The sequence below is a fragment of the Acomys russatus genome, chromosome 20 (genome assembly GCF_903995435.1).
Source record: "Acomys russatus chromosome 20, mAcoRus1.1, whole genome shotgun sequence".
Classification (NCBI taxonomy): domain Eukaryota; kingdom Metazoa; phylum Chordata; class Mammalia; order Rodentia; family Muridae; genus Acomys; species Acomys russatus.
The window spans coordinates 49,633,366-49,658,443 of NC_067156.1; the positions used below are offsets into that span (position 1 = coordinate 49,633,366).

At 42.1% G+C, this 25,078-nt stretch overlaps 1 protein-coding gene across 3 annotated transcripts in view; it reads right to left on the minus strand.

The window, feature by feature from the left end:
• Piezo2 (piezo type mechanosensitive ion channel component 2) overlaps nucleotides 1-25,078 on the minus strand; it is a 360,353-nt gene that overhangs the window by 96,574 nt on the left and 238,701 nt on the right. For all 3 annotated transcript variants that reach the window (XM_051163421.1, XM_051163420.1, XM_051163419.1), the window contains exons 8-10: nucleotides 5,602-5,764; nucleotides 2,551-2,670; nucleotides 315-353 (exon numbers count right to left, since the gene is read on the minus strand). In XM_051163421.1, coding sequence (XP_051019378.1) covers nucleotides 315-353; nucleotides 2,551-2,670; nucleotides 5,602-5,764 — 322 coding nt within the window. The remainder of the gene's footprint in view (nucleotides 1-314; nucleotides 354-2,550; nucleotides 2,671-5,601; nucleotides 5,765-25,078) is intronic.

Here is a 25,078-nt window from a genome sequence, read left to right on the forward strand (position 1 = left end):
CATGTGTGCACCGACACACAAGGTGCACCACACCTATTCCTATGCACACACATGCATACACACAAAGAGAACAACTCTCCCAAGAAGGTTTTTTTTCAAAGTATCAATGTGATTTGTATGTTATATTCAGTCTTGTATCACATGAGTTGTCTTTTTAGTGTAATAAAACCGATACAATTTCTGCAGAAAGAATTGAAAAAAAAAAATTAGAGGGAATTTACAGATAAGTCAAATATACTCAAGTGATCTAACTCCACTTGTCACTTTCAAGTCACTTACATAAGCATACATGACAATTCTAAGGATATACTAACATCAGATGGTTTGTAGTCATCTTGGGTCATGGATAAAAGCTGCAAAAAGCAAGGCAGGACAGCGTGTTAATTGGTAAGCCAGAGGCAGTTTAAAGTACATCTGCATCTGTACACTTTTCTACGCATAAACCCAGCCTCTAACTAGCCGCATGCTAGTATGTTAGAAGTCAGTCCCATGCAAACCATAGCAGACCATTGAAATGGACGGCATCTTTCATCAGAGCCAGTTCCCAGCTCTGATGGTCTAGTATGCAAACCAAGAAGAGATCATAAACCATGAGATTATAAACACTCTTGTGGACACAGTGAGCTCTGAGACTTTAGGACACTCCGTGCCTCTCATCAGGACTTTGTCTATGGAGTGCTATTCAGATATCCTGTTCTGCCATGCAGAATGTTGAAAAGGAATGTAATTCAAGGTGAATATTTAAGAAAACTAACATAGTCATGCCCTAATGACTAAGCACATTCCGAAGATTGCATCATTAGGCAATCTCACTTTTGTGTGATGCTAAGATCAAAGGTACAGCCTGCCCCACTCCCAGCCTGCAGGGTATAGCTTATCCCTCTTACGACAAATGTCATAGCATGCTCCCACACCCAAGACTATGTCCCCAGTGGAAACACAAAGATCATTTAAACATCTGAAAGTAGAAAAGGCGTTGCAAAAATAGGACACGAAAGGTAAGAGCAATCCACCTTCAGGGGGCACTTGCTATGAATGGAGCTTGGACAACTAGGTACAGCTCTGAGGGAGTCAGCAAGGAGTCGTAAGTGGAGGTGATGGCGAAGCATGTGACTGGGCCTGTTGGGGAATCTGCGAACACTGCACACTTAGGCTGCACTAGGGATATTTCAACAGTGTGGCCTTCATATTTGAACCATGCTTTGTGCTGTGATACTGTCATACTATGTCACAGGCTGTAAGAATTTCTGAGGTCATTGTAACCTTATTGGACCATTGTCTAGCATGTGACCCATCACCATGTTACGTGTGACTCCTGTTCATCCTGGTTCATCAAGGGTATTCTTAGGAGGAACCGGCTTTATTTTATTTCCTGTGTATGCACAGCATTGGTGGTGGTGGGTCCACAATCACTGCTAAGTTTGGGATCTAAGCTTTGTTTTGCACTAGGGCACCATGGCTTCTTAACCATTAGGCAAAGATCTTCAACATTTGAACAGAAATCGTTGTAACCTTTTCTTCACTGACAGGGTCTTGGGACCGATAAAGCTCCACGGGACTTAATTTGTGTATGTTTAAACAATCCTGTCACTGTTATTTGATGACATTGGCAAGATAACACCTGGGGAGACAAAGGGAAACATGCCTTAGGTATCTCAGGCATGATGCCCATCCCATGGTGCCCCACACCTGTGCCACAAGGCATCCCAATTAACCTATGGTGCATCCTACCTGCCCCACCATTCTGTCCTTCCTCACAGTAGCCCCTCTACTTCCCAGCCCTTCTCAGCACAAGACAGTGACACTGAGAGCAGGGCTGTGTGTCTTGAAGAAACTTGTCTGTTGTTGACTGTATCATAGTCTCTTCTGTTCTCTAAAATGCTGGGTGTGACTTGCTGGCCCCATGCAGGAAAAGAACATTTGTCTTGATAGCTTTAAAAACAGGCTCTTAAGTTGGTTAACACCAGCCAGAATGAATTCAAGCTGACTGGAAATAGTGATACATACATACATACATACATACATACATACATGTTACATATAACATACATGTGACAGAAGTTATATGAGCCAACACTCCCCCTGCCAGAGCACCCCCCAAAAACCAAAACACACACACAGTCAGTGCTTGGGCCTTCCTAGCCAGTTATGGAGTTACTACTATGATCAACTACTCAACACAGTGAACAATTCTGCTGTGGCACAGTCCACCCTGAAGCCGTCCTCTCTCAATGCCAACAACTTATTTACTAATTTTTGTTTTAAATATTTTAATTCTTTAAAATCACAATTTAATTTTTAAGGGTTTCAGTCAAAGGGATTGGTATATGAAATTGTTCTCTTCTGGGGTCTGGTGGGAGCACGTACTTCCTTTAGAAGCCCTGAGTTTGGCTCTGACAGAGGGTTCTGGAAGTAGCCATAGAAAACAAGTTATTTCTATAAGTCAGAAGCAGCGTGAGCTGACAACTGGCATTAAACCCCACACTCAACAACAAAACACAGCCGTAAAGAACTAAACGGAGAACTGTGCTTTCTAGCTCTGTGCCTTACTTTTTTCTCATCTGTTGGGTACTGGGTTGCATACCACAGGCTCCGCCTTCTCTCTGCTGTGTTCTGATTGGAGCTGCAGTCCACGGTGTGCTCATCTTCCTTTGCCCTCTCATCCTGCACCTGAAACATAGAATCATGGGAGCAGCTCTGCTTTGCCGGGCAAATCCACAAACCACGGCACTTTGCCCCATGCTTGAAGTTACAGTATGACACAGATATGGGGTTTGATTAATATTCTTCTTCTCATGTACTTCATATGACCACCATGGAATGTTGCCTGATTCTACACACGTTACAGGTGTTACGTACCCATGGCTTCTCCGTATGTACTCTAAATTGCACCAGAAGAGCAAGCACTTCTAAAAGAGTGCCCAGTTAACAGTGTAAGCCGCTCACTGGTGAATCTTTCATTAAAACTATTTTTTTTTAAGCCAGAATTTTTCTATGTAGGCCAGGCTGGCCTTGAATTCACAATTCTCTTGACTCAGCCTCCAGAGTGCTGGAGGGCAGCATCACAGACATGTGTCACCATGACACCATGCCCAGCAAGATGACATTTAGTAAAAAGACCGAGTCGTCCGGAGCTCTTGTCACATAATAACAAGGAACAGAACACACTGGGTGGACTAGGATGTGTTTCCAACAAAGGTGTTCCCGTAAAAAGGGAACTGGTTGGAGTGGAAAGTGTGGCTCTGGGCTCACTGCCCAATCTTGGCTCCAGTGTGCAGCAGAGCACCCAAGGGAAGGAGCCTACTTCCCAGAGTCTAGGAAGCAGCCACATATACCTAGCCCCAACTTATGATGAGCCAACCTAGTCACGGTTCACCCCACAATGGTTGGGAGTGAGAATGCATTCAGTACAAATGGTGCTTTAGCTTACAATGACTGGCTGTTAATGGTGAACACTCACACAAATGTCCCGTTTTTAACATTTAATGCATTATAATAAGTGTCACATGATATTCATCAGGACTATAAAGTAGTCCTTGCAATATGTGGCTTTGGAAACAGCAAGGTGAGTATTCTGGATATGTTTAAAGTAGGTTATCATAGGCTATGACCGCCACCAGGACAGGAGCATTATAAATGCATTCTTGACTACAGAGTATTTTCAAGTTATGATGGGGTCTTCAGGAAGTAACCCTGTTGTGGGATGAGGAGCAAACACCCTTCTAATATTTAACTCTTGGTATGCTCTCCCCCTCTACTTCCCCCTCCCCCTACATGTTTGATAGACTTTCACCTCAGCACTCACATTCCTAGGCTGGCATTCTTCAGTGAATGTGCCAGAGCTTCTGAAACTATGGTATGATCAGCCCTTTGTCTCCTCACATTGTTGCCTCAAGAAGAAGCTTTTCTGCCTCGGCCCATTTACATTACAGAATGAAATGCTTGGTACTTGTTCTAAGTACCACTTGCCCCTGCAGACACTGGCTTGAATACTACTGTTGCCTGAGAGCCTATAGTTCAGATTGCCTTCCCAGATTTCTCTGCCTCCCCAGCCCCAGAGACGGCCCATAGTGTTAACACCAGAGTATCAGAGAAACCTGGGGAAATCTTAGACTGTCACCAAGCTACTGTTACCTGGATGCCATGGGAAAAGCCAAGCACTCTAGGAATTCTTACTAGCTTTGACGATCTTAGTTTCTGTAATGTACGTGACATTATTTAGAAGTGGTTCCCTTCATACATCTTAAATGTTTTGTAAAAATTTGATTGATGAAATGTGCAGACAAATGCCTATGTATTAGTGGAGGAAGCTTACACAAAAATCTTAAAGGCTTCTATTAGTGGGCTTTTTTTTTTTTTTTTTTTTTAAAGGAAGTAAAAGATGTAACACTGGCTGATTCATTTCTTTTGACCTCACAAAATAATGCGTTACTTTGTACCCATCATCTGTGCCCCAGCTGGAAGACATTCACTCAAACGGAGCTGACAAGGATGAGATCTGAGGCCCTACCTAGTCTTAATTACTGCTATCCTCCATGCGTGATGTGGGAGCAGAGTGTCATGCATTCATTTCTTTCTGTAGGTGGCGATTCTGCCAGGGATAGAAGAAGGCATGTGCCTCATCCCACTTCATTGACACTGTTTAATTTGGATTGCATTTATTTTGGGGCGAGTTGCTTTTCCCCCTTGTAGAATGCATAGCTTTAATGTGTATGGGCTTTGTCTACTGTAATCTTACTTGATATTGGTCCCTCAATTAGTACATTACACACTTGACTGACCTCCAAGATATGTTTCCTGAACCTGGTACTATGTGCTTCTAGCACATTCAGTGAGAATGAAAGCAGAAAAGAGAAAAGTGAAAACCGCTCCCAGGCCCAAGGCTTGTAGCAAATCTAAAGAGCCTGGGTTTCGTGGGCATGAACAATGCCCCCTGCCACGTCCTTGTTAGAATTCTTATAGGGAACATGCTAGTGTCCCATGGTGCTCGAAGGGGATGCCCCAATCTCCGTGCCTTACAGTGGAAGCCATGGGCACCAGAGGGAGCTGAATTCCTATGATGGCTTCCATCCTTAGAGACCAGGGTGTCAGAGAACACTGGAATACAGGCCTGTATAGTTTCTAAGGCTAATGCCACTGCCAAACTTGGGCTTCAGCCCAATCTGTACCATTCAGTAAGTCTGTAATGACAGACACTTATCTTTCATGCTTCCTTCTCCTCACCTGTGAGACAAGCACAATACTCATTTTTTTTTTTTTTTTTTTTTTTTTTAGTTACTTAATGGGTGGAAATGAGGATATACAAAAATAGCCAGCATACTGCCTCCTGGCTTAGTGAGTGGCAAATAAAAGCCAATCTTGCACTGTTGTTACCGACTGTTATTTGTAGCAGCACATGCTGGTGCTAGTGATGGGGCGTTGGGATCTGTGCAGTTAGTATTTGTACTCACTCAATACGTGCAGACTTACACCAATTGTGCAAAAGCACTACCGTTTTTGCTGAAGTAAGTATGTAGCAGACAGTTGGCAGTGACAGCCATGTCTCGGCAGAGACCCTAGGTACTTTGCAGATAAGATTAGAAAAGGTTTCCAGATCCTTACAAGAGGCTCTTGTAGCCAGATGCGGATCAGTGTGGCCAGCGTGTAGTACATCACCAGGAGAAGGATGGGGTTGGCATGGTGATACCAGAACAGCTCTGGGTTTACTATGATCTTCCAGGTCCTGGAGCAGTCCGTTTGGATAACAGATTTGATTCCAAACAACCTATTCAAAAACAAAGACATGTGGGTAGCTGTAGTCAACGGTGACAGGTTAGCACATTCAGGAATAGCTACACAACTGCATACTATACACTGAGACATAGAATATACATGCACAGTCATAGGTTAGATAGTAGGACAGAGAAGAGAAATCCTGAAGAGCTGTTAGGGTTTTGCCAGATTGAGAGGCTGGGCTGGGGAGTGGCTCAGAGATGATAAAGGGAGATCAAAGAATCCATCTTACGACTTGATATTACCGAGCCTCATTCTATCTCCTTGGTGATCTCAGGGCTTCCCAGTGTCTCCCAGCCGGTATTTTCCTTATACTCCACATCAGGCTTATTTGTATCACAATCTGAATTTTTGTTACTGGTAGATTTTTGGCTTGTTTCTCTGCCAGTTAAACTTTTAACCTCTTTGGAAGAGGGAACGAATATAGCTTGTTTTCCTGCCTTGAGGACATGTGTAATGTAAATGAGGCCTTATGTGCAAGCATATATAACTGAGCCATGTACACCAAGAACTGAGGAATCACAGTTACAGGAGGAGTAGAGACTAAAGGATGGTAACATTTCTGCTAATAAATAAATAAATAAATAAATAAATAAAGGAAGCTGGGGAGATAAGCCAGCAGTTAGGAACACTGGTTACTCTTCGAGAGGACCCAGGTTCAATTCTTAGCAGCCACACAACAGCTCACAACCATCCGTAACTCCAGTTCCACCGGATTCAATGTCTTCTTTTGGCCTCGTTAGTTACTGCATGCATGTGTTGCGTGGATTTCCATGAAGCAAAAACACCCATACATGTAAAACAAAACTTTAAAGATGGTGGGAAGATGAAAAAAAGGAAGGTAGGAGGAAAGGAAAGAAGGAAGGAGTTTTAAGGATTGGAAATACGTAGGTTCTTCTGATTTGCTTTTGTTTCTTAAGTCCTAGCCTTGTCACATGGGAGCATGTATGGAAATTTGATACCAGCATTAGCCACAGGATTTCCATGTTGACTCAAAATGAAGATTGCACTAACTCCTGATACAACTTTTAAAAAAAATTTAGGTATTTCGTTGAAAATCAACCCTATCATACTCATGACATTACTGAAATGCCAAAGGTGACACAGTATGCCAGTGAGGCCAGCACCATTAGTGAATATTTCATTTTCAGGTCAGACTTGGCATGAACGCCAATATTAAGGGAGCAAATATTGAACTTGGTCAGAGTCCTAAAGCTAGGATATAAAAGCCAAATATATAGTAGAAGTTCTGTGAAATTTGTCTCTGTCAAATTTCATTTATGGGCAATTGGAGTTTTTCAAAGCTTGGTAATTAATGACTTAGTTTGAAAGAGGACTTTATGGTGTTTGGCCAGCCTGGTCCACAAAGCAAGTCCAGGGCAGCCAAGATAACACAGTGAAACCCTGTCTTGAAAAAAATTGAAATGATTTATTTTTAATGCTAATTTATACTATGTTCCTGATTACATAATGGGAAAGTGTGCAAAATATGATTTCTTAGGAAGTGTCGAAAATGTGACATATTATGAAATTCGTTTTGCAGCGAATCCTTTCTTTTTAAAGGATGCTAATAAATGATTAAACTTTGCCATGTGGGTGAACTCCACCTCTTAGGATTGTTTGTGCTGAGTCTTTTTAAACATTTTCTTATTTTATGTGTACAGATGTTTTACCTGCATGTATGTCTGTGCACTATATGCATGTCTGGTATCCAGGGAGGTAAAAAAAAAAAGGGCATCAGATCTGGGACTGAAGTTACAGAGTGTTGTGTGGCATCATGTGGGAGCTGGATATCAAAATGGAGCCCTCTACAAGAGCAGCCAGTCATCTTACCCACTGAGCCTTCCTTCCTTCCTCTCCTCCACCTCCTCCTCCTCTTCCTTTTCCTTCTTTGTTTCAAAACAGGTTTCACTATATAGTCTTGGATGGCCTGAAACTCCCTACATGGACTGGCCTTGGAAAAACACAGAAATCCTCCTGCCTCAGCCTCCCACATGCAACATCATGCCCAACGTTTGTCCTTTCCTTTGATTCTAGCATGTTCCATTCAGGTGTAAGATCACCAAACGCCACACATTTTCCTCTTGCAAGACTGCCCAGTGCTGTGTTTTCTATGACAATGAGGGGGCAACACAAGTGCACTGCTAAGCTTGGGTTTTAAAGAACGCAAAAAGGAAATCCAACTCTTTTCAGCTGCACAGATGCAAACTGAATTGGCATTTCCTATAACAAACTTGCTTCATTATAGGTCTTTTTTCTCATGCTCAGTATAAAGTTTTCATTGAAATTAGATTTGAAATTAAAAAAAAAACATGGAAAGAAAGGTCATACTGTATTGTATCAATGTTTACAATTCATACACACTAATACAAAGAAAAAGGAAACATAAAAAGAAGCTGTTGATACATTAACATGAACAATTAGCTCATGTCAATGAAAGGCAAAATCAAGTGTATGAAAAGTAAAGGATGAATATTATACTCTATTTAAAATCCTAAAACTTCCTGAAAATGCTTTTGTAGCCCTAGAGGACGATGCAGATTTCTATACAGAGCACAAGGAATGAAAAGCTCTTCTGGTAATCTGGATTCTTTGGGGTTAATCTGAGCAGGAGGTCTTAACTTCAGAGGCCCCACCCTTCAATGCTAAGAAGCCTCATTATTCTTAGCTTAGACCTAGTTTGGCTCCATCAGAAATTCAATAGTAAGTGTCTGCAGGTGCCCACAAAAAGCAAAGTATTTCATATCACAGCCAGAATTGCATCCCTTCTAAACCATACTGTGACTTACTCCAGACTGCGTTTGCATATTTCTATGCCAACACTGATCTACAGCACCTGGTATTTGGAGGTAAAACCTTTAAAAGTTGGGGGCCCATCAGATGGGATTGTGGGAGCCTCCATCCCTCATGGGCTTCTTGTTTCTTGATGTGATCTATCTCACATATGGCTGTGACGTCAACCATCAGGTCCTCTGTAGGGAAGCCATTGTTGACACCATGCCCTCCAATCTCTAAACCTGTGGCCAACGCACTCCCCCTTTTCTTCATAAAATTAGCATGTTTTGGATATCCTGTTATAGCAATGAAAAACTAGTTCCCCTAGTTTATGATAAAGAAATAGTGACAGATTCAAATCTCCAATAGAGACAATGTATGAGGCTGCCTAGCCGATCCTTTCAAGATCTCACAATGACACTTTGCACTATGTACAAAATTCGTTCACTCTTTTTGATGCAGGAGGCACCTCAACAGCAAGCAGTCTCTGTCATCACATCCTTCGGGTCAGCCTTCCTCCCTAGGCCCCAGCATGCTTACAGCTGGTCCTCATGCTCTGCAAGGCCTCATTGCAGACGTCTCCTTATCCCACGGAGCAGTTATTTTCTTCCATTCCCTCTGAAGCACTCTAGCATCTTGACAATATGTTGATGATGACCCAACAGGATGTTTGTTTCTACTTGCCCATGTTGGCAGGTTTATATATGAGCTGCCACCTGTTTTCAGATTCATTCAGACATCTGCTCAGGCTCCACGGGAGCCAAGGCACATGCAAGAAACATGTAGTGCTGTACCCACGCCCATGTTTCAAAAGCAACTGTAACCGTAAAAAAGACTAACATACACTCCAGTGTTAATTGCGTTTGCAGACACTGTCCAGAAGCACATTTATTAACATTCTTGCGAAATTAATACCCAGAACGTTTTCATCATGTAAATCTGAAACCCTAGCAAATCAACAATCCTCTGTTATCTCTTCTCCAGTTTCCGGAAGCACTATTCTACTTTTTTGTCTCTAGCTAGATTCTGTCATGACTGAGATAGTTTGCTTTCAATTCTGTTAAGTTTCAAACTTGAAGTAGAACAGCTGATGTGGTTTGTTCCCTTTTGAGAACTATGACACAGTTTTCCAAAGTTGCTGTACCATTTTAATTCCTACCAGCAATGCAAAGTTTCCAAGGTCTGCATAACCTTGCATGTGTGCACACATGTGCGCACACGTGCTTATGTGTGCCTATGTGTAAGTGTGTGCATTGAGAGTAGTTATGCTGGTTGGTGTGAAGATAAGATACTACTCTTTCTTTATTTCTTTTAAAAACAGGGTTTCTCTGTGTATCCCTGGTTGCCCTGGTAATTATCTTTATAGACCAGGCCGGCCTCAAACTCACAGAGAATTTTCTGCCTCTGCCTCCTGAGTGCTGGGATTACAGGTGTGCACCGCCATGCCTGGCTGACATTACACTTTTAATTTAGCTTTTTTCTTCTCAAGAGTCCAGAGTTCTTTATGACCCTGTTTCTCATGGGAAGCCATACTCTTTAATTAAGTGAGCATTAGCTCACTAGAATGAGCAAGTGTGTAATAGGCTGATAAAAATCTAAGGCAAGCGTTAAGTCCTCTAAGGAAGCTAGGAAGAACACTCTCTCCAACTAACAGAAAATGATTATTTTGGGACAAATAATCCTCTCCCAAGAGTCATGTTGCATTAATATTTTTATTTGAATTTCCTATCTTTTGGTTAAAATCAACAGGAGAGTGAATAGATGAAGAAGGAGAAAGCAGTGGAGGAGAGACAGTAGCACTTCATCCAGGCAGCAGGAGAGAGAGCAGTCTCAGAGCAGAGGGCTCTGGCGTGCCACTTAGCTGAACATGTGAACAGCACACCATGCCTTGTACTGTCTAATGTCTAGTGTTCACAGCTATTGCTGTTTTTTTATTCAAACACCTTTTCTAAAGGGACCCAGAATAAAGTTTGATCATTCAAACACCAAATCCTCTGTCCGCAGACACTCCCATTTACCAATTTCTGAACTTGTAAAATATGAAACCTGACCTGAACTAAGCATGCTTAGAGATACCCCTCCAATCAACCATGTGCTATACATGGTTACCAACCACTAGCTTTGAGTTTCCTCTTCCACTGATTGCCTGACAGACACAGCTATGGGATCATCTCCAGCCTTCTCTTTGTTGCTCCAGCCCTCTAAATCCTGTGTTGTTGGCTTGGCACACCCCCACTTCATTCATACTCAGAAGGTGCACAGCCTTTGTATTGATGTAATTATGTTTGGAGGCGTAATGCTAGGACATATGGCAGCTGCCACCAATAATCTTGTGGATTCAATTATTCATGCACACAGAAGAAGAAGGCTGTAGAATGAATTATGTGGAAGAACAACCATCCACTTAAGAAGGAACAAAATTTCATTTTCTTCCATTCCCTGCGCACCTTTCCCTCACCTAATACCAAAGTGCAATAGCAACAAAAGACAGGGTTTCTTTTTAAAGGATGATGAAGATTCAAGTGACATGCATTGTACTTGAAAATTTGGTTTAAAAGCAAGCATCTTGCATCCAATTGTTTTAGCACGAACTCACAATAAACTTGAAAAACAAAGAAGCTACAGAACGAAGTGGTAAAAATAGAAATTCGGATATGGATTAAAAGCCTGCCTATACCCCCAACCATCTGATCTGGAAGGCGGGCTTTTGGCCTTTGAAGCCTCAACTTTCTCATGTAGCAAATGAGACTAGCAACTACTACTGAAGAGCTACTGTGAGGAACAGCTATGGCCAGCATATGTTTCTGAAAGTCCCATGAATAATATTAATAATAATACAGTATTTATTTTTTGTTGTTTATTTATTCTTCACCCTGTACACAGTTTTCCCTCCATTTACTCCTCCCAGCCCTTCCCACCACCCCTCCCCCATCCACTCCTTCCTTTCTCTTCAGAAAGGGGGAGGCCTCCCATGGATATCAACCAGCCTTGGCATATCAAGGCACAGTAAGACTAGGAACATCTTCTCCTAGTCAGGCTAGATGAGGCAACCCAGTAGGAGGGAAGGGTCCCAAAGGCAGGCAACAGAGTCAGAGACAGCCCCTCTTCCTGCTGTTAGTTGTCCCATAAGAACACCAAGCTCCACAACTGTTACATATGTGCAAAGGGCCTAGGTCAGTCCCACGCAGGCTTCCTGGTTGGCAGTTCTGTCTCTTTGGCCCCCTATGGGCTCAGGTTAGTTGACATTGGAGGTTTTCTTGTGCTGTCCTTGACCTCTTTCACTCCTACAATCCTTCCTCCCTCCTCTCAGCAGGCTTCCCTAAGGTTTGTCTAATGTTTGGCTGAGGGTCTCTGCATCTGTTTCCATCAGTTGTGTGAGATGCCAGTTATTCTAGGCTCCTGTTTCCAAGTATAGCAGAGTATTATTAGCAGTGTCAAGGGTGGACTCCCTCTTTTGGTATGAGTCTCAAGATAGACTCATTGGCCACTCAATTTCTGCTCTATCTTTCCACGTAAAAATTTTAACAAGAGTTTTGGGGACTGTATCATGAGAAACTGCTTTGTGTTGCAAACAAGATGGTCAGTAAGTTTTAGTTTTTCTCTTGAATTAATCTCTCATCCATAAAGGCATAGACACAAGTTCTTAAAGCTAGCATGGCCTGTCTTTTGTGTAGACATCAATGGATTCTGATAGCATTGGGATCCTGTTCATGAGGAATGAATATAGGACAATTTCTTTTTTTTTTTAATTTTTAAAATTAATTTATTCTTGTTACATCTCAATGGTTATCCCATCCCTTGTATCCTCCCATTCTTCCCTCCCTCCCATTTTCCCCTTATTCCCCTCCCCTATGACTGTTCCTGAGGGGGATTACCTCCCCCTGTACATGCTCATAGGGTATCAAGTCTCTTCTGGGTAACCTGCTGTCCTTCCTCTGAGTGCCACCAGGTATAGGACAATTTCTTAAGGGCACATTCACATATGAGTGAAATGTGTATCTGGCTGTCTCTCAAATATGGAATATTCTTTCTCTTTCTACATAAAAAAACCATTCTGAAATTCTACCTAGTGGAACAACTTCCTGGCTGGATCTTCAGCTTGTGTTTGGTCCTGTCTCACAGTTATATTGCACAAATCAGTTTGGTGAGCTTAATGTTGCCACTCCCCATCCAACCACATCTTGTAACAGTTGTTTTCTCTTATACGTCTGCATCCTGTTGTTGGAAACAGGTTACCAATGCCCAATAACCAAGACGGTGTTCCTGGGGACCTTCCACAGCAGCCTTGTATGTTCTTCTCAGTCTGTGTCAGAGTCACTGCAGTGGCCTCAGGAGAAGGGTCCTAAAGCTTGTGCAGTAGACAATTGCAGTTAATGACCTAGACACAAAGTGTTCAGGTTCTTGTTATGCAATCAATATAAAACTCATGAGGGGAGTGAACACATGGAAATGGACATGAAGCCACTCACTTCTTCGATCAGATATTCGCAATGTTTTACTTGTGCTTAACACGCCAGGCAACAAAATGCCCAAAGGTGGACTGTGCCAAGCGACTCATCATCCCGCAGGTGTGGCCTTTGCCTTCTGGCTGTTCTGAATGTGGGCTTAGTGCCCTGGCCCATGCCTTTTCTCATCTGCGTACAGCAATCCTGCCACTCAGAATATTAGAACTTCATGTGCCTTCACTGAAAGGCAAAGGGGGGTGCTATCTTACTACAAGACCTTTTCACTTACAGCCCCAAATTTCTGCAATAACCACTTCCCCCTTTTTTTTTCTTTTAAAAGAAACCCCTGAGCTTCCCACACAAGGAAGCTTATAGCTGCCATTCAAGTCTTCTGGCTTCTGCCGTTTAAGAACAGCCTTGTCTGACTTCCTCGTGGCTGTGTCTGCATCACGCAGCACAGGATTTCAGGCTCACGTGTCTTCCAGTTTGGTTCTCGCACTGCGGCTTGAATGATGCTGTCCTATTGCTCTTTACTAAGCATCCTTCCTAAGAAGACTGGAGGTCCTGCCACCCATCCCCTACTGAAATCCAGTGCTTTACCACCAGTGGTGTGCTTTCCTTGTGTTTGTTTGCACTGGTGGTTGTAAATTTCTTGGTTCGTACCTTGAAGCAGATTTGGGGAGCATTTGGCTATTGTTTTAAAGTGTGTTTTCTGTGACCCTCCATCTTGAAGCTGTCAATACAGGCCATCTTCATTTTGTGTCTGCTTGGTTACTCCCTTAATTCCTTCTCTTTTTTGTCAGTGTCTCTTGCACCCTGTTTTCACGGCCATCTATCTTTTTGGCTGTTGGGCTGAATTTGCTCTTCTGTTCACTCAGTGCATGCTCACTTCCAACTCTGATATTTGTAAAGATTTGTTTTTATTATTATTTAAATGATGTGTATATGTGGGGGTAGTGTGCACATGTGTGCATGTGTCTACAGAGTCAGTCCATTGGAGCTGAAGCTACAGGGAGTTGCCTCACCTTGGTATTAGAGACCAAACTTAGGTTCTCTGTAAAAGCAGCAAGCGCTCTTGGCTACAGAGCTGTCTCTGCAGCTCCCAAAATGTGCTGTTTTTAACTCTCTGAGTTCCATTTGTTCTATCAATTCATTTTTTATTGATTCCACTTCTGTGCCCATGCTGGCCTCCCTACTGCCATGCTCCCCATCATGATGGTCATGGACTCACGCTCTGAGATCACAAGGTGCAAATAAATTATTCATTCCATCGCAATTGCCTTAGTCATTGCCAGCAATAGAAAAGCAACTAAGACCCCTAGAAGTATGGGAAGACAGGGGCTGCTGGTCTAACAAAACAGCTCTCGTGAAAAAGGTGGAAAGAGTCTGTAAGCAATTTTAGGAATCTTCTCTCCTCTTCCTGTAGGCATATTTGGCATCATGAGCTAGGTTGGATAAGCTGCCAATGTTTGTCTACATTTTGATTTCTAGAAGGAAGTATTATACCAGGAAACAGCCGGTCCAATAAGTTTAGATTAAACTAATATTTCCAAATTGAACTTGGGAACTAATATTTATATCTAAATACAGATAAACTAGTGCTTTAAAAATCATTTGAAATTTGAATGCATTCAGATGTGAGATGAGACATTTAAAAAAGTATGGAGAGAGTATCTTAATAATAGAACACTTTCAAGATGATATTACTTGTTAGAATTCCAAAAGCAGTTAAGGTATTTTATGAGCTCACAGTCATTATCAGGAACATTTATTCAGTGACAGAGTTTCAAAAACAGGAACAGCTTTTGTAAAAATTCACACCAGCCCTCTAAAATGTTCATTTCTTTTTTCAAAAATACCTATTATTTTATTTTTTAAGTATATGTGTATGTATCTCTGTGTATAAATGTGCTATCAGTGCAATGTCCTCTGAGGCCAGCAGAGGGCATTGGTTCCCCCTGCAGCTGGAAAGAGAGGTGGCTGTGAGCCTCTGGACATGATTGCTGCAAGTGAAATTTAAACAAATCAAAATTAAACAAGAGTAGTACATGCTCTTTGTCACTGAAGTCCATGAAAGTTTGTTTTTAAGACAGAAAAAGTCTGTGTGGGGGAGACAGAGGAAAGGGAGCAGTATTTAAGTGCAATCAATAAGTGTTGGAGGGCCCTAGAGAGCTTGGCCAACCATGTCAGTAGCTGAATAGACATCACAAGTAAAAGCATTTAAAATTTTAAGGTAGATGTGTCAACAGGCAGAATGTATGTCCGCAGACGAATATATACCTCCACGCTGCCCCGACTAAATCGACATTAGCTCTTAACACATTTGATTCTGCTGGAACCGTTAAGAGAAGGAAAGCAAGCAACCCAGGGACACAGCTACATCTTACCAGTCATCTCCCCTTCTCCCTCTTGGACAGCGCCCTGAGCTCGGGAGGTTGGCATATCACCCTCTTTGACATTTATCTTATTTTTGTTACATGGATATTTTAAGTAATGGTTCCATATGTGATCATTGTATATTCATAAGTAATGCAGAGGATTATCGCATGTATTTAACCACACATATGGAAAAGGTTCTATTTGAATATACACTGAAGCACCATGAAGCCTGTAGCTGACACGAGATAGCCAAGCTAAACAGAGACAAGGACAGGCCTCTGCACCTGCTGCCCCATAAAAGCCCTCAAGGAACCCATGCAGGGCACGATTGTCCCTCCACAGCTTTTGCTTCTAATGCAGCTAATTGTGACAGACTAACTTTCAGGCAAAAGTGGCTTCTAAGAAAGCCTCCACCCATTTCCAGAATGAGGCTGCAGACCATCCTGTAGATGCAGAATAGAGTTCAAACACCTTTAAATGCTTTTTGTTAGCCCAGAGAAACAAAGACTTAGTGTAATTAACTCCATCCAAGACTCCTCAAGGTCAGAGGTATCTATACCAGGCAGTGACTAAAGGCTAGCAGACAGTTTAGGACAATGGGCTGTAACAAAGGCAGCATCAGAGATGGACAAAGGGAGCTTCAACCACGTCAACAGGAAAATGGAACATGAGCCCTTCTCTGGCTGGAGATTGTGCGTTAAGTGTATCTTGGGAGGGATCTAATTGGCTAGCTAATGACATTATTATAGTCTTCGGCCATAGTCTAATAAAATGTCCCTGGACAACTGTATCTTGACAACCCACTCAGTCCCCTACTTACTGGTGCTGAGAACTTTATTTTCCTACTTGATTAAATCTCAATGTTCTGGGGGGCTCTACCTTCTCTTTACCTAGTCTCTCACTTTTCTGTAAAGCTCTTAATAATGTTTTACTTTCAGCTCACCTACTCTTGCAAGTGTCCTTAGTGGCCTTGTAAAAGAGACCCTTGAGGCTACTGGCCCCTCTGTTGCGGGAGAACACTGCAAGAAGTGAGCAGCCTGTGAACTCAGGTGAACTGCACCTCACTTTATGCCAAGCCTGCAGTCCCTTCAGCTTAGACTCCTCAGCCTGGGACCTGTGTGTAATCAAATCGGTGTTTGTTTTACATACTATCTCAAATGGACTAAAAAGCTCCCCCATGGCCAAGGCTACCCAAATGATCCCTGAGCTATGGTGAGGAGATGGAAGACGGGATGAGAAACAGACATTGCACATTTAGAATATTGAACAAGAAGCCACTGAGGTGTTTGTCATCAAATACAGAGTAGATGTAGCTCAAAAGCCAGAGAACCATCTCCATATTTCTCGAACTCTTTATGCCTTTGTTCCATTGAAGTATGACCACAATGTTATGCTGGCAATATGCCTACGGCCAACTTAGCTCCACACTCTTAACTCACGGATCACTTACATTGTAGTAATTTTCACTGAAGCTCAATTCTGACCAATAGTATGTTCAAAAAGATGCCCCACTTCAGAGAGCCAGCGGGAGTCTTTGTGTTGTTGGTTTCCTCTGGCAGTGCAATGCCACTATTAGAAGCACACACAAATGGACCCCATCTCTCAGGGTCATGCCCAGTTCTCCCAACTGGAACGGAAAAGTGAGCTTCTGATTTCACCAGTGGTCCGTGATGGTTTTCCCATGTAGGTATTGCATTCACAAGTCCTTACAGTACTGAGGCATCCCTCTCAGCCAGTCTGTGCTCTCTGCACTCACTCTCCGCAGTGCCCTGACTAGGATCCTTTTCTTCTGGATATCACTGGGATGTACACATCTGAGTCTCAACAGGGCATAGAAAGTCATTCCCCTCCAAGCAACTAACACCTTGCCGTGTTTTCTGTGTGGCTGATGTTAAGGCTTATCAACCTACTTCAAAGCATGCTTATGCGCTGAAAAGAACACAGACTGTCACTGACATCTAGCCTGCCTCTCCAAGCTTTACCTGACACCCTACTGTAGCTTTCTTGCCAAGAAATGGCTTTCTCAAGGTCACATAATACACTTTGAAAAGAAAACACTGAGAGTTAGAAAGCAGCTCACTTGAAAACTATGACTCATCCATTGGTAAACTCCATCCTTGACTGGCAATTTCTAGATTATATAATGTCATATACAGAGAGTAAAAAATCCTGACTGTTGCTGTTCAAACTGTATTGCTGTGAGGTATGATGTCAGCTTGGCTTATGCTGGCACTGGTGACCAAGAGTCTTGATGGCCCCCATTTAAGATAAATTTGAACTACACTCCCTCACAGAGGGATTATGTGTGTCATCACATATGTCTCTTTATAAGGTTTCTTCAGAGATACTGAGAGGTGGCACTCAGTGGGAAGTCTGGGATGGTGTGCAGAAATACGAGCACTGTGATTATCTCTTACTGTTAACCTCAGGCTGTTCACCAAAACCTACTTCTTTCAGCTTGGCAATATAATCAAGAAAAGGACAAAGGGCCATTGAGAGTGTTCACAGCTGTGCACAGATTTCAGCCAAGGGTACATTCTTCTGCTCTTGCCTAAGAGCTCTGTCATCCCTTCAGAATATGTACGTCCATTTCTTACATTAAGCAAATAAACGTTCCTACAGCTCCCCCGGCGAAGAAGAGAGGAAGACAGAGACGGTGCTCCATTTCATGGACAGGCGGGGAACCTGAGAGCTGGTGCTGTGGCAAGGTTTAACCTCAACAACCTTCAGTGGCAGTTATCCAAAGCTAGAGCGGGGATGGGCTTAGGACTCAGGGTTCCTCTCAGTGCAAAGCAGAAGCCCCAGGAACTCTCTCAGTTGCACCCACCTTTCTGATCCAGTCTGCAGAGATGTCTATCACCTTTGAAATGCCAGAAGGAGTGGCAAGGGAGTAAGTGGAAAGGACTATCATTTGTCACCAGAGGGCACAAGGCCTTCCTCTCAGAGTATTAGAAGCAGCAAGGAAGCTTTAGAACCAGTGGGGTTGGGTGCTGTCAAAGTACCTTCAATCCAAACTTCTATAGTGCAAACAAAAGGCCAAATTTGTCAAACTGCTGGTGAGTGTCACAGAATCAATTTGTAATTATGAATGAAATCAAGATTCCAGTGTCAGAAAAACAGTGGCTATTCAGACAGTCACAGAAGGCAACATGTGTGCTTCCAGCTAGCTCTACAATTTCTCCCAGTTTAGGCAAATGGCTCAGTCAGAATCAGATTGTAAACACTTGTAAAGAATCTTACCAGAAAAATTCTCTCCAGTTCCATGGTGTCTCATCTACCTGAGTCCAGTTCTGCCTTTCACACTTGAGGGTTTGCTACTCTGGCCTCCAGGTCGTCCCCTCCCTATTCCTCTCGATTGCATCATACAGAACACACAGCCAAGACTTACCCTTCCCTTTTCATTAGTTTCTTACTTAAAGTTTAAATATGTTTCCATGTGTGTGAGAGAGAGAGAATGTTAATCCGACAGATTTCACACTACACTGTTTTTGCAAGCTTGGAAAAACTTTACACTGACTCCCCCAGGCTCTGCGTTGTTCCTTTGAAGCTTTTAAAGGCACGTACATGTCTTCACTATTCTCCAAATTGCTGTAATAATTGCTATATCCAAAGAACACTGCTTTATAATAGCATTTGTCCAAGGCCCAATTTTGTACCTGGCAGAAATGTCCCGTACTCAGGGCTGTGATTCCTATGAACAAATTGAGGCCATTTGGAAATGTCTTCTGTGTAACAATTGCAGGCATCATTTCTCTGATGTCACATCTAGGATTCACAAACGAGTGTGTACACTTGGTGAGTACTTTAAATCTATGGCCTCTTTCCCTAGCCTGGATGTATCTCATCGAGGGGAAACATGAGAAACGAGTGAGAAGCAGGATGCTGGGGACCACACGCTCTTCCTTGCTCTTGTGCTGTTTCTAGTTATAGGAATTCTTGCATCTTCTAGGGAGGATCAGACAACAGTCAGGATTTGTAGGCATTTCTGCTACAGATGAAATTTCTCTTAACTGGACATAATGTCATTGTGAGCTTAAGTGCCTCATTTACAAGTCCTTGAGAGCTGATGACCGGCCATGTGCAAGGCAGCAGAGAGGATCAACAGTGAGCACATGGTGCGCCTCTTCACATTAGGAACTGGATGAATGTCTCCTAGCAACCTTGTGAGGCATCTGCGTTACTGCTAGAATGCATGTGGTGATTAGGAAGGTTGCAAATGGTGAGTCAGATATGCTGGCATCAAGTCAGGACCACACACTAAGTATCATCAGCAACTCCGTACTGATGCAATTGAAAATATACACAAAGGCAAATTCCTTGAAAGACACAAACTACTGAAACTCATGAATTCTTATAGCTATAACAGAAATGGATTTTTTTCATTGTTAAAAAAATCCATCCAATAAAGACATCTTCAAATCCAAATCTAATGCTAATCATTAAAGAAGGGGAAATAATACTCAAGTCATTTCATGAGGTTAGCATTCTTAATTCACTTTACGAGGTTACCATTATCCAATATCCAGACCAGAAAGGTCAAACTAGTAATCGAAATGATAGAGCAATGGATATTATGAATACTGTTATTTCTTTGCATAAACTGTGCCTTAAAGTCACAAGCCTCCTGCTTCAGTATCCCAAGTTCTGGGCTTCTAAGAATGCACCGTTTCTACCCTTAAAGCCCCAAAAGGAAAAAATGACATATTTTCCAATATCGTACTTAGAAAACATCACTGCTCAGTTTCTTCCCTGTTCTTAGTATCAGAAACTCTCAGATATGAAGCGTAAAATATGAGGGTGGTCAGTAGGTATTTAAAAATTGACAGTGACCTTTCTTAGAAAATCATTTCCCCATGTACTGCCTTATCCCATGATGGCTACATCTAGGGTTTGGAGTCCAGAAAACCTAAGCTTTTCACTCTGCTCGTGTATAAAGGACTAAAATGCAAGGGTTTGGAGTAAGACACTGATAGAAAAAAAGGCAGAAGCAAGGGCTGGGAGTCAAGTGTGCAATCTTCCCAAACCTGGGACCTTTTCACAGTCACAGAGGACCAGGACCAGGGCCTCACTGAGTTACAACAGCCTACTGCAGCAAAAGCCAGGAAACGAGTTTCACAGGAGAACCATGCAGAAGACAATACTTTTTCTTCACAGAAGGAGGATGGAGAAAGTTCCAGAAGGAACTATCAAAGCTAGGCTTTGGGGGAAGAGAAAGAGCCAGTGGGATAAGTACAAAAGGGAGAGTCTTTCTAGTGATGAAGCACTCAAACTTGATACCTTTAGGACCCTGAAATTGCAATAGGATGTGGCGGGCGGGGGGGGGGGGGTCACACTCTGAGTTTGACTTTAACAGTAAGCATTAAAGGCTTTTAAAAAAATGTAGTATCTGCATATCACCATGCACTTGAAATGCCTAGTAATGCAACACACCCACTCTATCAAGGCTGCATTTTCATGCCTAGTTTATAAAAAAAGCTGAAAAGGTTCAGAGTACACTCTCAGGTTCCAACAGGTACTCTGCTCAGGAAGTAGCAAGCTAGGATTCTAGACACCTGAGCTGCAAAATCATAGTCTTACTGTCTTATTGCTGAGACTCTGGGGCCCATCTCAGAAGAGAGCTGATGGACAGAAGGTCATGACTGCAGGTTATGTGGTCAAGTGTCTGTGGGCTGACTAACTAAAAGACATATGATCTTTCCCACAAAAATCCTCAAAAGCAACCCTTCCTGAGAGATGCCTCCCATAGGCAAAAGGCGAGAAAGCCTTGTCCACAGCATTTAATCCAAGCCTGAGGCCTTAAAGGTGAGCTCATTGGACTGAGTAAACACCTCAGACAAAGGTCCTGTAACCTTTTAGAAGCTGGAGTTTCAGGTGTCATGGCTGGTAGGATACCACATTGCCCTAACATTGGAGTCTACACCATACCATGTGTTCACAAGTTGTGATATGCTGTCCAGACAAACTCGGGATTCCACATACTTAGGTCTCATTGACATACAAGCCTACATACTTCCATTTACTTGTGGAGAACATAATTCAATTTCCTTTGACTCCTATTGTTCATCTTTGAGATGAACACACACAAACATTGCTTGGGACCTACAGACCAAGTCACTTAACCATTAAGATGCTCCCTAAAATGATGTCAGTGTTTGCTTAAAATTGCATCCCCTGACAAACTGCCAGTGAAACAATGCCATAGATTAGCTCTAGGACATGCTGGCTGTTGTCACAAAGGGAAAAGAACTGCTAACTACCTTTAAGTTGGCATTCCCTAGCATTAAAATGAAATATATTACATCGATTCCCACCCTCCCCCCCCCCACACACTCACTGGACTCTTTTCACGTAAAGCTTTTGCCAAAATGAAAAATGAAGTGCCACGGAGCCTTTATTTGCTGATTCAGTTAATTGGCCCTCAGACCCCTGGAATGCAAACCAGGCATACTCATGATGCCAGCTGCAGCTGAAAAAAAACCTGGGTCTTCTAAGCAAAGCACAAATCCAGGCTCCTAGTAGAGGAGCCCATAGTGTTCCTTCATTTTTGGAATGCACACTGCCTTCCTCACAGCAGGAGAGAGAGATGCACACCCCAGGGACTTCTCCTTTCACATAAGGCTATTTACAATTTCCACACAGTAGAATAAATAGCATAAATGACACTGAGCATTTAAATGTTTGTTCTTTAACTTTTTTCTTGTTTGTCACAGAGTGAGCTCGCAATGTTAGCGTTCCAGAATTTGTTGTTTCTTTTGTTTACATGGCTCTAGTGCCGAAATAAACAAGGGCTTTTCCCTCATTAAGCATGATTCATTTTCTAATCATGGTTTATGGAGTTAGCAGATGAAGAGAACAGCACAAGTCATTCTGGGTTCATTTAACAGACACTGTTATTTTCATGAGGATGGCTCAGGAATCCTTTCCTGTTGCCTCCACCCTTCCATTTTCCAACTGTGGTTTAGGGCAAAAAGGAGAACAAAATGAACACAGAAATTTGAGCAAAAGAGCCTAAATTTTCTGGGAACTGTGAACAAGCTATAGAAAGTTTAGTGGTTAGAATAAAATCTGGATAAAAAGTGGAAAGAAAATTTAGAGTTCCATAAGCAGGATGTTCACAGAGAGAATGGAGAAATGAGGGCATTGGTTCTGATCATCCAGCTGGAAGAACAGATGGATGGAGGGATGGATGATGGATGGGTGGGTGGACAGATAGATAGATGATTGATAGATAGATGATAGGTAGGTAGGTAGATAGACAGACAGACAGACAAGCCGACAGACATCATCTCTCATGGGCATTGTCACTGTTTTTATATAGCCACTGGAACTCCCACCCTTGTATCCAACGTCCAGATAAGGTGGTCCTTGAATCAGAAAGCAATTTCTGTCTTCTTTTAAGATGTCAAATGGATATTCTGGCAGTAATCATCCTTATTTTCAGAAGAATAATGTAATTGACCTTTTTGTCATTGGTATGACACACAACTTTGTAGGTGATTAAAAAAAAAAAACTGAAATAAAGAGTAAAGAGTGCCATTTTGAAAAATGGAATCTTAACTGTCTGTCATTGTTAGTCTCTAGTTTAGTTTCATCTACATAGATCTTATAACTCTAGGGTTAACAGCAAGGCACTGAAATAACCCTTAGGGGAAGACTACTGTCTTGGGGACATTAAATTTCAGTATCCAAAGGATACCACCTAATGTCTCATGACCATCAGGCTGGGAAGAAGCACTACTTCCGGGGAGTCTACTCTTGGTTGGTTTGTCCTTTGCACATGCTGAGAAGTAACCTAACTTGCTGCTAGTTGCTGTAAGAGTTGAGAGTAACATATTTGTCTACAAAGTATCTGTAAGAAAGTGTAAGTTTAGTTCTGTGTCAGTTTAAGCAAAAAATAGTTATGGTGCCTTGTGACACGACAGTTGTATTTGACGCAGGATAGCAAACTATGGCCCATGGGCCAAGTATAGTTAACCATCTGTTCTGCTTCATGTGTAGTTTAATATGACATTTACATTGTAAATTTCTGGACAAACTCAAAAGAAAAACATTTAAGAAATATTAAAGTAATACAAAATTGAAATTTTAGTGTCCTGACACAAAGTTTTGCTGAAATGTGGCCCTGTTGGTTCTTCATTTCTAGGCTTGGATGTTTTATCGGGGACAACCTCTCCACAAAACTGTGACTGAATTCATGACCCATAAAACACGAAGGGACCCTTTACAGACGGAAAAGTTGCCAGGGCTGTAGAAGTGTTTTCATGATGGTTATATGCAATCTTTAGTTCCACTGTCAGCCTCTAGGTGGCAGATAAGGCCCTAACCTAGGAAGGAGAAAAGCTACTGCCCTGCAGAGGTTCACATTTCCAATTAGGTCATTGCTTAAAAAGCCAGCACTTTCAACAGTACAGAGTATTTTTTATATATGTTCAATAAACTGAAAAAAAAAATTAAATGCCTAAAAGAAACTAAAAGACTCATTTAGCTCAACAGCTAATGTCTGTACTAAAATTTAGCATCTATTCACTCCTACCCACACCAAATATTATCCAATATGCACCATTAAAGAAACTCTTATGTTTTAATTTGCCTATATCATATGCTTCTCTTATTAAACTGAATTATAGCCCTTAACTTTATAGATTAATGGAATCAGTTGAGCCAATTGGTTTATTACTACCACAGTGCCAGTGTGCAAACTTGTGTGTGTGCCTGTGTGTGTGTGTGTGTGTGTGTGTGTGTGTGTGTGTACGTGTACATGTGCATGCATGTGCATATTTGTGTGTGTTACCAACTCTGTTTTAACTGAATGTAAATGGCATTGGGATTAGTATATATTAGTATTGGGACACAAACTCAAACTAGTGTCTTTTTTTATACGCGAATCAATGGGGCTACACATCCTGCTTCATAATTACCGCCTTGCAGCAAACCCACAGGGTAGCAGACCTCTGCGGCTGAGGTGGTCATGTCACCCATGGTTTTTCCCAATAGAGGTTCCATGTCTCAATGAGATAACACCACCAGCCGTTTCCCGGGGACACAGACAGGGATTTTCTCTCTTCCCATTCATGTCCTTGAATAACTTTTCTGTGCCCTTTTCTTTTCTGTAACTTTGAATTGTGACCTTCTTGATAGGGAGAGAAAGTACAAACAACATGATAGATAACTCCATACTGACCACGAAAATAATACTCCCTGTATCCTTTTTTTTTTTTGTAACCTAATATTTGTTGCTAAACCACCACAATGGAAAATTTGTGATGTTTAAATTTCACCACAACATTCCATCTTTAAACGTCGCTCCTAGAATGATGACATCATCTGGTGCACTCACAAATTAAGAAATTAGCAATAAATCAAGAAATTAGCCATACTTCTATAATATACAGCATTCCCAGTGTCCCCACTTAGCCTCAATGTCTTTGAGGGACTTGCTGTTGGCTCAGCATAAAGGTGCTTGCCCTTGTGTCCAAGTGTCCAGTTCTCTTCTAAACCAGCAGGGCTCTTGCCACACTCTAAATATGCTCATTTTGAACAAAAATTAAGCTTATTTTTAAGGAGAAAATATATAGAACCATATGCTGGGTTTTCTAGCTATTTTCACCTGGCATAATTTGAATTATTTCTGAGCTTTACAGAGCTTGTAGTTTGGAGGTCAAGTCTTATCGCTGGACACCATGACACCGTGTGCCTCAAACACTACA